General features: G+C 38.6%; 1 protein-coding gene across 1 annotated transcript; it reads right to left on the bottom strand.

The window, feature by feature from the left end:
- Positions 1–5,152: 5,152 nt before the first annotated feature.
- On the bottom strand, positions 5,153–17,229 carry LOC138054518 (mitochondrial pyruvate carrier 2-like). Its single transcript, XM_068900969.1, has 5 exons — positions 17,065–17,229; positions 10,374–10,414; positions 8,829–8,913; positions 6,441–6,552; positions 5,153–5,709 (listed from the first exon to the last, which is right to left on the bottom strand). Exons 1-5 carry the CDS (start codon positions 17,156–17,158, stop codon positions 5,655–5,657), a joined length of 387 nt encoding a protein of 128 aa, XP_068757070.1. The 5' UTR covers positions 17,159–17,229; the 3' UTR covers positions 5,153–5,654.
- Between the last annotated feature and the right edge of the window lie 11 nt (positions 17,230–17,240).

Raw genomic sequence — 17,240 nt, 5'->3', positions numbered from 1 at the left:
AGCCGAAGAAACCGTGTTTGCCACACTCAAACCAGCCACAGATGGTTTTGTTGTTGGATTGCCATGGAAGTCTGCAGCTCCGCCTCTTTAAAAAATTGGTGTTCAACATATCCTACAAAAAGATTGGCATAGCTAGGTCCCATTCTTGTGCCCATCGCTACACCATTAATTTGTTTGTAATAGTTGCCGGCGAATGAAAAACAGTTAAGCGTTAAAACTAGTTCGGCAAGGCGGAGGAGCGTTTCCGAGCTAGGTTCTTTGACAGTGCGTTGATCGAAAAAGTGTTTAAGTGCTTGAAGACCTTCGCTGTTAGGAATGACTAACAAATCAAAAACTTGATTTTGACCAACAATCAAAAACTTGTCAAAGACACCATTCAAAATCTTATAGTTAATCAAGAATTACCGGACACTGCCACTAATCTCATCATCAACACCCCTAGAACTTCGTGCATTTACTTCTTGCCTAAAATTCACAAACCCAACAACCCAGGTCGACCTATCGTTTCTGCCTGTAGTTGCCCCACCGAACTCATTTCTAGCTACTTAGACAGGATTATGACGCCTATCGTCAAATCTTTGCCATCATACATTAAAGACAGTACACACGCACTACAAATTTTTCGCGATTTCAATTTCTCCGGCCAAGACAAACTTATTTTCACCATGGACATTACATCTCTATACACAGTCATTCCTAACAGCGAAGGTCTTCAAGCACTTAAACACTTTTTCGATCAACGCACTGTCAAAGAACCTAGCTCGGAAACGCTCCTCCGCCTTGCCGAACTAGTTTTAACGCTTAACTGTTTTTCATTCGCCGGCAACTATTACAAACAAATTAATGGTGTAGCGATGGGCACAAGAATGGGACCTAGCTATGCCAATCTTTTTGTAGGATATGTTGAACACCAATTTTTTAATCAGTACAACGGCCCCAAACCTGAACTCTACGGCCGCTACATCGACGACTGCATCGGCGCTATTTCATCCAGCAGAGAAGAACTCGATCAATTTATAACCTCCGTCAACTCTTTTCATCCGGCTCTTAAATATACCTGGGAAATTTCGGAAACTTCATTGGCTTTCCTAGATATCAAAGTTTCTATTAGAGGCAACGTGCTATGTACTAGTGTGCACTACAAACCTACTGATTCACACAGTTATTTGTTGTATTCATCGTCACATCCATCACATGTCAAGAACTCCATTCCTTATTCTCAATTTCTTAGACTTCGACGTCTATGTAGTGATGACTCCGATTTTTCCAGCAAATCAGAGGAGATGTGCCAGTTCTTCGAAAAACGTGGCTATCTTGTCTCTGTGGTCAAAGCGGGCCATCATCGCGCCCAACAATTTGATCGACAGTCGTCACTACAAACGTCACAGAAAGATAAGAATGACAGAATTCCATTCACCCTCACTTTCCATCCTCATAATCACGCAGTCAAAAGCATCATTCTTAGTAATTTTAAATTACTCCAAAATGATCCCGAGACTGGTAGAATCTTTTCGCAACCTCCACTTATTTCATTCAAACGCGACAAAAACGTAGGCAACTTTTTAGTTAGAAGCGCGCTCAAAACCAACGAGCAACCCGGCACTTTCAAATGCGCGCGCTCACGATGCAAAACTTGTCTTTTCATTGTTAACATTAGCAAGATATCGGGACCTAAGCGATCTGTTAAGATCACTGATCGTTTCACATGTACCTCCGCAAATGTCATTTATTGCATAACCTGTACGTTATGCAATAAATTATACATTGGTGAGACAGGTAGACGACTAGGTGACCGATTCCGCGAACACCTTCGCGATGTTGAGAAGAATGACAAGGATGCATCTAAGCCAGTCGCTCGCCATTTTAATCTGCCTAACCACTCCAAAAAACACATGGATATCTGCGGCCTTTCCCTACATCTAGGTACGACGAAAAGCCGCAAGAATCTGGAACAAAAATTCATCTTTCAAATCGGCACCCTTAATCCTCACGGTATTAACGAACGCTTTTCATTTAACTAATATATTCCTACTTTTCACGTTGCCATGTTACCACCAATAGCGTAGCTCCTACTCTACTATAAAAACTACACGTAACCCATAATCCCTCGATTCGCTCTGACGAAGGGCTAACGCTCGAAACGTCAGCTTTTAGAATATCTGTACGGTGGTCAATTTACATTATCAACTCCGTTGATAAACCAAATTTTTAGATTCTGTGGAGACCGTAGAAAAAGCAATCAAGCTGCACTATCATCTCACAATTCTTTGGAAGCGAGCTGGAAAGGCGCCAAGGAAATGGCTTTCCAACTGTGAACAAGTTCTCAAAATGATACCACAAGAATACCGTGTGGCCAATTTGGATCTGGAAGCTCATGTGATGCCGTTTTATAAAAACATTGGGAATCTCTTGGGAGTCAACTGCTGATCAGTTCCCATTTGTCGTGCACCCTCCACCTGATGACATCTGCCTGACCAAAAGAAGTTTCTTGAGTCACACTGCAACACTGTTTGATCCGTGGGGTTTGTGTCTCCATTTACCATCACAGCTCGAATGATGCTGCAAGATATGTGGACTGCAGGCTTAGAGTGGGAACAAGAGTTGCCAGATGAGCTTTCCGAAGCAGCGTCAACGTGGTTTAAAGAGCTCTCAAGTCTGTCAGAGGTCAAGATTTCGAGTTCGTTGAAAGAGCCCGAGCAGGTCGTAGATTCACAAATCCATACATACACAGATGCATCTCAAGAGGCATACGGTGCAGTGGCTTACCTGAAGCACGAGTACCATTCCGGTAATTCAACAGTTCGTTTTGTCATGTCCAAGGCCAAGGTGACACCTCTGAAAGCAATCAGTATATCTCGCCTTGAATTGATGGCAGCTATTGTTGGCTTTCAAATTGCAGAGAAAGTGGGACAGACTCTTGGCCTTCCAAATGAAAAGTTGGTCTGATAGTCTTGCTGTTCTTCACTGGGTACGTGGACATTCTTGCCAGTTCAAAACATTCATCTCGAACAGAGTCGGTGAGATACAGACTGAAACTGATCCAGCTCAGTGACGCTACATACCAAGCTAAGCCAACCCAGCCGACAAACTCAGCAGGGGCTTGACAATCGATTCATTAGCCAATGATCAGGCCTGGTGGAATGGGCCAGAGTATTTCAATAACCCTAAGGAAATATGGCCCACGATGCCTACTCTTTGCAACAGTTTAGATGACGCGGAGAAGAAACAGAAGTACAACACACATTTGTGGCTTCTGAGCTGGAAAGATACACGATTGGATCCGAAGAGATAATCTGACTGGTTTAGATTTCTCCGTGTTCTAGCCTGTCATGCGATTTGTTCATAACAGCTTGAAGATGTCAAGAGTCCAGGGTGCCTTGACAGCAGAAGAGATAAATGATGAAATTATTGTGCTTCGTCAAGCACAAAGTGAAGTGCTTTCTAGAGGAAGTATTGCGAGCACGAAAGGGAGAAGCTCTACCCTCAAGTTCGAAAATATTGCTCGTATCCCCGGTTCTTGCAAGTGATGCATGGGTTATTGCGGGGTAACAGTCGCTTGTACAGTAGCCAGTCGCTTGCGACTGGCTGACATTGCGTGGGAAGCATGACATCCCATCATTTTGCCAAGGAAGCACGAAGTAAGAAGTAAGATTGATAGTGGAACGTCTTCACAAAGACTAATCATGTGGCTACAAATCAATTTTTAGCTTTTTTGTCTTCAAGGTTCCGGCTTCCTGGAGCCAGGGAAGTGATTCGTGAGTGTGAGAGAGCCTGCATGGTTTGCAGGAGAAGAACAGTTCGGCCAGCGTCACAGATCATGGCTCCACTACCTGCCGTGCGATAACAGATGTTATTATATGACTAGCTCCGTGAGCGGGCAAGATGAACCAAATCGCGCGCTCTGATTGGCTACCCGAGCGGGCAAGCTGGAGCGATACTGCCCGCTCGGGATTTCTCGCTTGGTCCCGCAAGATCAAAGATCATTTTTTGGTGTTTTAAGTCATATAATAAATCCTTTATTGACCAAGATTGTTCGGTCAAGATGACTGGATATTGGCCTCGTTCTTTTTTTGCGTGTATATGGACCTCGACGAAACACGCAAAAAAAGAACTTGGCCAACATCCAGTCATCTTGACCTCACGCTTGGTCAATAACCCATACTTATTGCGAGCGTTTACCCCAACATTTCAGTTAATTTTACTGGGCCCTTCCTTGTAAAGCAAGGGAGAGGAAAAGTTAAGCTCAAACGCTACCTATGTCTTTTTGCTGGCATGAACACCCGAGCTGTTCATTTAGGAATGGCTTATGGACTGGACACTGACTCTTCCATGAATGCGTTCTACAGAATGACATCACGAAGATTTCCAGCTCAGGTCACTTCCGACAATGGCACTAATCATTCCTTAGCCCAAGAAAGAAGTGGGGGAAAGAGAGGCGAGACCTGAAAGTAGGAGATCTTGTCTTGCTGTTATGTAGACACACCTCATGGAAAGTGGCCATTCGGGAGGATAGTCAAGGTCTTCCGGGACCAGATGGACATGTACGCAAAGCCGATGTTAAAGTGAAAGGCTCAGTCTTGAGGAGACCAATTCTAAAGCTCTGTCCGCTTGAATGCAACGCTTGAACTCTGACACAGTGTTTTGTTAGTCATTACTTATGAACTGTTCAAAAGAACATTGTCGTGTTAAAAGAAAAAAGAAAAAAAAGAAAGATCTAAACTTTAAGTCCGTTTTGGAAGGGGAGAAATGTCCCGAAGACATGTAACTAAAATATTGATAGCGCACATGACGTGATGCGCACGGAATGCGCTAAACATAAGTTGTGATTTCTTTCGTGTGAAAGTAATGAGAGCGATCGAGATAATTTTGTTTGCGCTTTGCGTATGTTTAAGACACATCTACGCTTCCAGCTATTTTTGTGGTCTCAGGTCAAATAAACTCTGTTAAAATCAACTTGTAAGTGATTAAGTTAACCCATTGACACCTCAAATGCCCTAGGGTACCCCCAGTTGACAAGTAAAATCGTCTGGTATTAGTAAAATCTGTATTAGAAAAGTCTCACTCCCAGGGGTCGATGGGTTGATAAAACAAGGCCTTTTCATCACAAATTATGAATACAAAAATTTCAACATAACCAGGGAGAATAGTCAGCTTCAAATGGTTCAACAACTTTATTTTTTCATCGTACTACATGTATATACGAGTTAATTAGTGTTTATTTTGTTTAAAACACAAGAACCGTCGATTTTTTAGACAACCGCAATCCTAATATTAATGTTACCCCTCCTTATCTTAGGACTACTGTCTATTATTATTAGAATGCCTTAACACACTATGATTAAGGGCTGACGCTTGAAACAGCAGCTTCTTTAGTACATCCCTGTGGTGGTAAATTACCATAATTATTATCAACTTCAGTACAAATTTTTGGATTTTGAAAGACACTATTCACCCTAAAGAGAAGTGACATAAATATTGCACCTCTCCATTGTTAGTGATACAACATGGATTAAAGTCATCACAGGAAGAAAAATAATTGATTGCTTAATAACTTCTACATCCACTCAAAAAACTATGTCCCCTTTAACATTATTTACACCCTTTTAATTTTATTCTGCTCTTTCATATTCTTCAGCAGTTCTTTACATTTGTACTCATTCACTTTCTTCTTTTCTTATTTCATTCAGTTCAGGATGGGAATACCTATAACTGAAGAGAAAACAGTTACCCTTACAGCTAAAAAAATCTGCATGACAAGGTTGCGTGTGATGAAAATCGCAAGTGTGGCCACCCTTGAACTGGTGACGCGACTGCTGAAAAAATCCCAGAAAAAAATTGCAGGAATTCAAGTTCAACTCATTCAATTTCTCGCCATTTTTTCTGTGATTTTTTCAGCTGTTACGTCGCCAGTTCAAGGGTGGCTACACTTGCGATTTTCATCGCGCGCTTGCGACGCGACAAAATTTGAGAAAATCGTATCACCGGCGAGAGCAAAAAATCGCTCGTGTAGAGGTGGCTTAAAATGTAACCTAGTGGTTTTGAAATACAGTTACAAAAATTATTAAAAAGTAAAAAGCCTTCATTGAACACTCAGATTTAATTAGTGTTAAACTTGTTACCTGACACTTAATTATTTTTATGCAATATTCTTGGTTCATTTTGGCCTTTGGGAATTATACCAATGAGGACAATTTTTCTGTTGAATTACACTCATATATTTCCAGTTGCTACTCTGAATTGACGTAACGTGACGTGAAGTTATGTTGAAATGTCGTCAAAACGTTTCAAACAGTTTTTTGAAAGCTTTATGTCTTTCAATAATCTTCTAGTGTTGAACTTTGCAGTGAAAGTGTTAACAAAATTAGAATGCATCTAATAAATTGCATTTCTAGACATATCTGCACTGCAAGGAGCATGTAATTATGATAACCAGAACATACTATGCGATTCTGCAAAGCTGATTAATTCCTGTCAGTCCAAGACCAATGTTGACGCTGAATAGAAGCCAGTTTTTTGGGATTATCACCATGGAATATCTTGCCCATATTAACCCTAAAAGCAAAAGAATTAAAGTAAAAACAAGTAGGTTACAATAAATAATCAAAGGTTCCTGCGAGCCAGCTCATGGATGAATTGGATTAGAATTATTATCGAACGCTCCTTAGAGCTACCTCATGGTAATATGTATGTGTGTGCCATGCATTTTTCTGTCTTGTCATTTCATGCGTTGATTGGATCACAGAATTATGCGCATAGGAAATACAATGTCCTTCCATAGTAAATTGCACTGAAAAGTTGTTTTGAAGGGAAATTTTTAATAAATGAACTTCCCACTCAAAACTTATAACTGTAGACTGTTAATTACAACTTACAGGTTGTCAAAACGTCAGTCTGCCAATAGTCCTTCTCAGGACTGCATGTACATGAACTTCCACCCAGACGATCATATTCCATCGAGGTAATCGCTATTTTCAAGCAAACTTTCTGGAACATGGTCACACCACCTATTATTATGATTACGACTTTCACAGATTCTCATTGTCCTGGAGAAGAAGTGTCTACTTTCAGTCTGCTCTCATCTGAGACCTTAGACTTCAAGGACCTTTCTCAAAATGGTCACTGTTCCAAGAAGTGCAGATTTCTGCAGGGCTGGAAATTGCGCCCGTATGAGTCACTTTTGCGACTAAAACATTTCAATCAGTGGAAATTTTGCAAGTAATTTTTTAATGTTCTTTAAAGTTCTTTAGTGCTTCTTTTGCGCTAATGTTAAGTTCAAGTGAAGCTATGATCCTCTCAGTTGTGAACGCAATTTTTGCAATTGCGTAAAGAAGCCTGAAAAATTCAGGACTTCAACGGGGTTTCAACCCGTGACCTCGCGATACCGGTGCTATGCTCTAACCAACTGAGCTATGAAGCCACTGACGTTGGGAGCTGGTCATTTGTGGGTTCCAATGTTCCCGTGAGGAATGAATCAACGATGAAATTATATATGAGATGGATCATATGTGAACTGCGGATATGAAATCAAGTGAAGCTATGATCCTCGCAGTTATGAACGCAATTTTTGCAATTGCGTAAAGAAGCCTGCAAATTTCAAGACTTCAACGGGGTTTGAACCCGTGACCTCGCGATACCGGTGTGATGCTCTAACAAACTGAGCTATGAAGCCCCGAACTGCGGATATGAAATCAAGTAAAGCTATGATCCTCGCAGTTATAAACACAATTTTTGAAAAGAAGCCTGCATTTTCAGGCGAACCAGCATTTGAGAAAGGAACAAGAGTTTATATTCCTTAATAACTCGTCGAAACCTTGAATGACCTTGCTATGTTTAGGGTGTACGATAAAACTGCCTTCTGCATATTAAACAAAACCTGGTTCCCTCTATCCAAACCTAAAAACTTCCTAACTTTTATTATTATTATTATTATTATTATTATTATTATTATTATTATTATTATTATTATTATTATTATTATTATTATTATCAACGTTATCTCATCAACACTTTTTTCTTCCCAGCCAAGGGCAAACAATAATAAATTACTGTGTTGGAGTGCTGTAGTCAAACCTTTACTGGTATTCAATTTTGTAACATAGTATATTACTGTAAGTTTAATAGCCAAATCCATTTATCTGCAGCTTGTAGTGTGACATTGATTTGCACAAGGTATACAACAAATGACAGGGATCTCATGGGTATACACACCAAGTACAACTCTAAAAAACCAACCATTCTAAATCAGTTTCTAGTACTAAACAATGCTAATAAGAAAAATGAGAGTTTACACCTGACCTAATTACTGAAATGGGCACTGGTGGGTATATCCATGAGATCAACAAATGATTTGACAAGCAATAACCAGAAAAGCAACCAGATGGCACCTTCGTGCTAAGAATGACAAATGTAAAACATTTCTTCTGACAATGTCCATACAATATAATCAAGAGAAAAGGTTACAGGAATTGATAAAAATTACCACTAGAGGGGAATTTTTATCTTTTAATATAATCCCAACTAATAGCATAAGACAATGATTGCATACCAGTGAGGAGAACTTGAATGTGGATATCCAGGCTTCAAGGGTGAAATTTGGTTTTCAAAGTACAATGTCACAATTTTTTTGTACTTGCGTCTAAAGACTTTTACATTATTGTTTCAAGCAGAGGGGCATAAAAAATACTTCATATTGATGAACTGGCCCAACAGGAAGGGTTAGGGTTAGGGTTAGAAAGGCTAATAAGCAATTGTTAAAATATGAAAAGCATTGACTTCCAATAAAGAATAACAAGTTTACACAAACTTACATGTAGTTTTCAAACACCTACCAGTAGCAGCTAGAGCAGTGGACTGGGATGGGCTGAGTTTATCAGCTGGTCTAGCAAGATCAGCAATTCCAGCAAATACCAGACCCTGCATAAATATTAATAGTATGGGTTGTTTTTCATATCTATAAATAGGTCAATATGTAATGTTATAAGTACAATGTACATAGGAAATCATACGACTGAGTGCATTTCATGATTTATGGGCAGAAGTTTTAAAAGTTCTCAAAATTGCATGAGCTGTAGGTGAGTGCAATTTGAAAACTTTCAAAACACCATGAGTGACCATAAATCACGATGATAATAGGAAGCACTGATCATGTGATTTCCTTCCTGGTGAAAAAATCCACGAGTTATTCGGAATGACAGTGGATAACAGACTTTGTTTTGATGAACACATTTCAAATGTCAAATATATTGTAAAAAGATAACCAATCAATTCAATCTAATAACTAGATTTCGTAAGCTTGTTCATACCTTAGTATTATTACATTACTGCACTTCTTGTATTGTTCTACTGTATGCCATTTTTGTGACTCTCGGAATAAGGATATGATAGATGCACTGACCAAAATGTATACTTGGGGTACTGTACCTAACCTAATCTAAAAATGAAAAAGTTATTTCTTATGGTGATCTTTTGCAAGGGACAAGAGATTGTACACTACTATCAAGCGGACCCAGAACATTCTTATAATCATCTTTCAATGCCTTCATTTTGAAGGGAATCTGTGGTATCTCAAAGATCTGTTTTCTCTGCAATCTGTTGACTATTCCATGAGAGGAACTCATATCCTTAGTCTACAGTACCTAAACCTTCCACTACAACTTATGGCCGGAATTCATTCAATAATACAGCCACTAAGTTCTGGAGCACTTTACCTGACAAGCTTAGAGCTACTTCTTCCTTACACAATTCTATTTTAGCCATCCAACAATAAAATCTCAATTTTTCATAGATTTTATTATAGTAACTGTTAGTGTATTTTTCTAATCAATTTTATAGTATTTTGTTTTAGATATTTGATTTCTCGGAGATACAAGCCTATTTTGGGTACTCTTAAAAATGAAACTGTATATATGTATTAATTTATGTCTGTACGAAATGCATGAGCAAGTTGATATGATTTTTATTTACATCGTATTACATACTCAACAAAATTACTGGATCTGTGTTTCCAAAGCAACTTCTGTATTGCACTCTATAACCTTCTTACGCTTTAGTCATTGATCAAGCAGAAATAAGAAATTAAAACGTAGTAGAATAATTAAGTTTGTCATAATACATGTACATGAATTGTATAGTATAAGTAAAAAGAGAAAAGGAAGTACAGCTGTAATGTTAACTTGTGCCATGTTTTTTACATTTTTGCAAAGGAAATTAATCTGCATATATATACAAATACAGTATCCCTGTATTTCCAGACGGGAAGGCCCGAATCCAATAAACAAAATTGTATTGGACAGGCTGGAGATACAATACAGTATATTTTTTGTTAATTTAAAAATACATGCACTGTTAACACAACATTCAATCATATATCTCACCCATTTGAAAGCTGGTGCCCAAAAGAAGATTGTCTGTGGCCCTAAAAAAGTACAATGAAATGTCAAATAGTTTTTACAGTTTGTCCCTAAACCCTGATCAGTGTAATAATTATTTCCATCTCTACTGCTGTGACCTTAATTGTTCCTAGCTTGCAGTAATGTAGTAAAATCAATAATAACATGAAAGACTGACAGCCAACAGTAGTCATGTCACCTGTATACTCCTATCAAATCCAGTGCAGTTCAAATGGTGCAGAAAATTGTATTCTCTACCTAAATTAGAGGATGATTTTCATTCACATTTTCCATTTCTTTTTCTCAATGTGTACACTAGTGTGGCGAAGTTTGGTAGATGTAACAAGCTCGGTTTTCCAAAACAAGGCACTTTTAATTTCTGAGCTTCTACTGACTAAATTATCTGCCAAGGAAGGAACAAACTAAGCTGTACATGTACAGGATCTGGCTTCTTAGGATCTCCATTTTACCTGCATGCAATATCATGTTGTATTACGTACATAATGTAACTCAGGATAGCACTTGTAGTCCACAACCTTTATAAAGTTCACCTGGTGCTGCCTAGAAGAGTCTAAAGATTTATGAGGGGGAGGAGGAGATAAAGAGACTGTGATGATTGCTACTGTATGTGACTTGTTCAGAATTTCCCACTGCACTAGCAATGGGAAAATCTGATTAGTCCACTAACAAAAAGACACTGTCAGACTCATTTGACAAGGAATTGCTTTTCAACATCTCTCTTCTAGCTAGCTTACAAACTAAGGCAGTGAGTTTTTAAATTATGCCCCTGGGGGGTTTAAGAGAGGGTACAATAATTTTTAAAGAGAACTAATTTTGGTGGGTCAATTTTCAACTTGTACGAACATTGAGGAGGTTCGAAATGTTAAGATGCAGGACTGAAATTTGATTTTTAATGTGTTAACCAATTGGCCATGAAAGTGAGGCTTAATAGATTTTACTCTGTCTAACGCCAGACAATTTTACTCATCAATTGGCTGGGGGGCATCCCAGGGCGTTTGAGGTGTGAATGGGTTAAACCATAATTAAAAGGTATTAATCGACTGAGTGGGAGGGCCGGACGGGAAAATATTTGGCCTGAGGTCATGGCGTACGGACCGAGCGCAGTTATTGACTGAGTGGGAGGGCCGGACGGGAAAATATTTGGCCCGAGGTCATGGCGTAAATGACCACCGCGCTTTTCCCTTTTTTTTTTTTTTCGGGTAACAAAATTCGGAATGTTCACTGAAGTCGCTCATTTTGACCGAAAAGTCGGGATTTATATAGCAATTGCAACAAAGTTGTTTTAGTTCGCATCTCACGCGCGCTTTCATTGCAAAACTATTGAGAAAATCCCGGTATAAGGGCCGTATGTGATCCTAGCAGGGCCGGACGGGTTTTTCTGGCCCTGCTCGCGCCATCGAGTACGGCCCTCATACGGGGATTTTCTCAATAGTTTTGCAATGAAAGCGCGCGCGGGGCAGTACCGGTCATATGATAATATAACTGAAGCAACTCCTTATTAATGAAAGAGAGAATAGGTACGCATTGCGTACGTGTGGTAGTGCAGTAACTTGACACGGTGCTTTATTCCATGGATGTACAATGTAACTGTCAACTGAGCTGCATTTTGTTTTCCAGGACGTAACATGTAAAATACAAGAAAATAAATGGGAATCAAGAAACATTGGCTTTGAGTCTGACATGAACTACAACTTCTTTTTCACAGCAAATTTAAGCGTGTACTCCGAACGTCTGACAGTTTCCACGACAAAAGTTCGCTGAAGTTATCACTGTCTGGCAGGGTTAGTATCTGGATGGGGGAGTCAACATAATTTATATGACTTGCTGCCAAAAAAATACGGCGGAAAGTTCTATTTTAATGCTGAAAGATGCGAACAAAGCATGGAACAGATTTTGTTAGCCTACTTTATGCAAAACAACTGTTATATGCAAAAGTAAATAAATATTGAGGCACAGTTTTAAGGAAGAGTACAAGGAAGTTTTTGGGAAGTGTTGATCAAGAATTTAAAAAATTGCCATCAGCAATGCACCAGTAAATCGCACAAATTGAAAGAGACATCAATTTCAGCGGCCGCCTGTGATCACGTTACCTTGCGTCTTACTAACAACAGGATACATCTGTGGCAAAATAATGGCAAGACATGGGATTGCCGTTTTTGTTAGTTTTTTTTTCTTTCAAGTGTTATAAAAGTCGACAAGAAATGTGTGAAAAATGTGTGAATTCAACACAGAGATCACAATCATCCAACTCTTGAAGTTGACCATTCATTCATGATTCTGCAAAGTCAAAGATTTACTCTCCCAGACAAGGTTATTTATCAATCTCTATAGAATCTCTGTACAGTGGCCAATTTACATTATCAACTCTGTTGATAAAACCAAATTTTTGTATACTACTTCCCCACCGACGCAGCACCACAGTTTCTTTTAATTAGAAATTACCCCCTTCATTCAAGGTTATTTATCACCCTGGGTAATTCCATCGTTTTAGAAATAGAAACCGCTTTATTATTCATCAGCGTAACAAATTCTTGCCGATTTTGGGGCTCATTCGTTGAAATTCAAGCATGCTTCCAACAGACCTGTTTATTTTCGTCTTTCACCCAGCTATTTTCCGATGCGGCTGTTAAATGACATGAGGATTTGAAAAAAGTTTTCAGCTTTGTTTTCCCTTTGACCTAACACACAGGTGGCTTCCGCTTCTTTATTTTTCATACAGATATAACTTTTTTAAAGGAAAGTGGAGCGAAAATTTGCGTGAATAAATTACATCAGTGAAATCAACAGACCCAGACTAGCCGATATAATCTACATGTTTACCAATCACAATCAGCAAAATTAAATTAGTTAGTGTTGCCGAACATACACTTACACTGGATGACTAAAAAGATTTTGACATACGTCAAAACTGCATTGTGATTTTTTAATGTTTCGTTTAATTCAGAAGAGCTCATATTTTTTAACACTGGGCAAAATTTTTGAGCACAGTGCTGTGGGAATTTCAACCTATAAAAATAGTTTTCTACTGCTTTTCTTTCTGTTGCGAGGAAATCACTGTTGACTTTTTTCCCCATGTAGGTAGAGAAGTTGACCTGGTCTTTGACAGTAGAAATATTATGATCGACTGGTGAATTTTTCTTGTTTATTTGACCTGCAGAATGTCTGTGGAATGTGAGCTGAGTGACCATTTCTGTAGACGTGAAAATACATGTAGTGCTTTTGATTTAAGAATTTAATTTGACAATAACATACTCAAACAGTTTTCATTCTCTTTTCATTAAGAAAATCAAGAAAGGAAAAAGGCGACAAGTGGGCCGCAAACTAACATCAATAATTGTAATTCAAGAAAACTGGAGATTAGTTTCGTAAATCATGCACGTGCTGCAGGCCTACAAATCTTACACCCACTCACTCACTCACTCACTCACTCACTCACTCTGACAGCCCTGATGACATGCACTACCACAAAAATGGATGACTTTAAAACTTTGTCATATAAGCAAGTGGAGGATGTTCAAGAAACTTCCAGAATGTGAGGTTAGGTCTAGCAACGCTCAACAACAATTATTTGTAACAGGCTTCTGCAGCAAATTTTGCGAATTTATTGCTTCAAATGCACAGTATTTTAATTAAAAGCCCACATTAGCTACATTACCAACTGGTTTCAGGAATGGCATTATTTACCAGATACATGTATACTCGGACTTTCCTTAAATCTTGATGTTTTCTTTTGGGAGTTTTTCTTCCCTACATTTTTTGCTTACCCCTCGCGAGAAAAATATATAGAACACTGAAATATTATTGTAACAACAACAACAACAATAATAATAATAATAGTAATAATAATAATATTATTACTTAATTATTTTGATATTTTTTGTCATACATGAACTCTAAGTACAATATACCGGTACACGTAATCATGTAAGTTGCAGTATTTTCTTGTACATGTAGTTCTATTAGGGACACTTGGCACAAACATGAGAAGACAGCTCTCCAGAATCGAATAACTCCATTTGAATGTTCCCAGATACATCTATATCGTCTCTGTTTGGGACCCTCCCACTCCTGTTTTCTTGAGGATAGCGGTTTCAGAGGAAATGTAATTCCCTTTATTTAATACATTGACATTCAAATATTTAAAATCTGTCTTGCCAATGCAGCAAAAATCTGATGATTCAATTTCATTTGGTTTTAAATCTCTTTTCCATACTCATAGAACAAAGCCATGATTAAAGAACAATTTCTCTTACATAACATGTTTTAATAAAAACAAAACAACAAGAAAAATAGCGTGATTGCACCATTGATTACATAATGTCAGTAAGTAACCAAACTTGTTTGAACTGGTTGTACTGTACTATCGATTTCAGACGTCCGTGGACAACGGCTTTTTTCAGCGTACTTCAAGGGAAGTTGATTTCAGTCTGCGCTTCAAAAATTCTGACCACTTAATAACATTTTTTGTGGCTCTGTGGTTTCAAAAATACTGATCACATGATGCCACTTTCTGTTGCACTTCGCCAAAGAGACAAGTGGGAAACTACATGTATGTTGACAGGGAGTGAAACTGGCTGAAGCTATTAGCCTAACCCTAACCCTGGAAAAGCCTTGTCCGAGGAAATAAGAAGGGGTGAAATAGACACAACAGTGTAAGCAGGTGGAGACTATACTTCAGGTTACTTTCTTTCGCAAGCCATGGGAAGAATGAGGGAATAGCGTCACATAATCGGTATTTTTGAAACATTTCGGCCTACTGCTTCACCATCAAAGCCACATTGATAAAAGGTACAAGAAATTGCGACTGAAGACCATGTTACATTGTGCGTTCCACCTGTCATCCAGATGAGAGTCTTTCAAATCTGAATGTGATCATCTCAAGATGATGTTTACTAACCTCAAGTTTCCTGATAGCTTCATTAATTACAGTATCTCTCACTTTGTCACCTCGTTGAGGTCTGAAAACCCTAGATTGCAAGCTCAATTACCCACTAACAAAAATGCTGTTCACCGAGTGGTTTTGCCTTTTAAAGATCAGAAGTCAGCCGACACAGTGAAAAGGCAATTATTGAGAATCAATGAGTCAATGAGTCATGAGTCAATGAGTTAGTGCAGTTACCCTAACCCATAAATGAAAGCTAAAATTTCAGAGAATGCTTAGCCCTAATCACTGAAACGAGGGCTCAGGCTTAATCAATAAATTATTGCTATATTGACTGTGAGTCTCATTGACTCATGGCTCGTTGACCATTTGACTCATAAATCAAGGGGCATCGCAATCATCAGATCTAAGACTTCAAGATGTGTGAGCCCAACTATTAGCCAACAATGCATTGTGTATAATTACCAATGTGACCCAGAGTATGTCGGCTACACCAGCCAACACTTATTTCAGTGTAATGGTGAACACCGTTATTCAGCAATCGGCAAGCACAGAATGAGCACGGTCTGCAAACCACCGGTGACCTCACCAACAATTTTTTTCCGTTTTGAAGAAGTGCAACGGAAAACTGGACTGTCTGATTTATGAAGTTATTCATAAAGAAGAAGAGGCCATGCTTAAACACACAATCAGACGCCATACTGATACATGCAAAACTATTTATTTAAATTGGTCACCATTTACATGTACACTTTTACGTGTACCTTTTGTTTTATCACCTCGCATGGTATAATATTAAGTTACACGTTTTGTTTTACATGTAGCAAAGCTACAATGTATTCTAGGTGGGCCACCATTCTGTGTAAGTAGTCTCTGTTAAAGTACCCCTCTGATACACCTAGGACTGTATTGTGTCATATTTTTAACTACAATACACTGATTGATTGATTGATTGATAACATAGCACTAATAATTTGAACAAAAGCCACAGATCAATATTGGATGTCACCCCTGATGAGGGCAATGGAAGAATCTGTGAAAATAGACGAGTTCACGCTCTTGATTGCATCATGGGTAATCAGGGCAACATGGCAGGAAATTCAAAGGTTTGTATGGAAATTCAAAGAAAAATACACTGTACATGACTCTACTTTATTGACTTTCGCATTCATAAGCCAAACAAATAAGTTCATGTCACAACTGAGATGAACTAGACTTGGTATCCGTTCTTTGGAATTCCTAAATATTGCTTTTTTTGTCTCCACACATTCTCTTTAATTTTGTGCCTTTGGAATTACAGGAAATGTATGGCCGAAACTCTTTTTAATAAAATAATTTCTACAATAGCCATTCTCTCCAAATATATTCTGACACACCTTTCATGGTATATCTTCTGTGTTGGAAAATAAAAAACCCAAAATTGCATTTCATGAATACTTTTCATCGTTTTGAACTTCCTATTTCTCTCCATCTTTCCATGATTACCCATGATGCACTTAAGCTGAATTCGTCTATTGTAAAGTCGGGTGCGAAGGTCGGACAGAGAGTAGGCTAACTAGCTATTGTTTTCTAAACAACGAGGCACATCTCTTCATATGCAAATTAGTGGCCGGGGTATATATCCTACCACAATTGTTTTCTCAAAGTAGTATCGTCTGAACTCTTTGCCAAGCTGCAGTATGACCCATTAACATTAGTCATTACCACTATATTTACACGTTTTAACTGAGGGCCAAATTTATAATACAGAGATAACTGCAAGAAAAGACTTACCAGCCGGGGCTTTCCAAAAGGGTATTAGTCTCCGCGGCAATGCAGCTTCGATTTGTCCAAGGAAACGAACCCAAAGTACTTTAGCGACGCTCATTTCTCTCTGATAAGACACAACATGTACAGACCCAGACACTTCGATCTACCTTAGTTATTACGTCCATATACCCTGGGAACGA

The sequence above is a fragment of the Montipora capricornis genome, chromosome 6 (genome assembly GCF_036669925.1).
Source record: "Montipora capricornis isolate CH-2021 chromosome 6, ASM3666992v2, whole genome shotgun sequence".
Lineage (NCBI taxonomy): Eukaryota > Metazoa > Cnidaria > Anthozoa > Scleractinia > Acroporidae > Montipora > Montipora capricornis.
This window is presented reverse-complemented; position numbering and strand designations above follow the sequence as displayed.

Excerpts from the sequence above, each read along its gene's own strand:
- LOC138054518 (XM_068900969.1), bottom strand. The coding sequence starts at position 17,158 with ATGAGCGTCGCTAAAGTACTTTGGGTTCGTTTCCTTGGACAAATCGAA. Across the intron at positions 10,415-17,064 it reads CTTTTGGAAAGCCCCGGCTG|GGCCACAGACAATCTTCTTT; the intron begins GTAAGTCTTTTC and ends GTACTTTTTTAG. Across the intron at positions 5,710-6,440 it reads CAGCTTTGCAGAATCGCATA|TTATAGGTATTCCCATCCTG; the intron begins GTATGTTCTGGT and ends TTTTCTCTTCAG.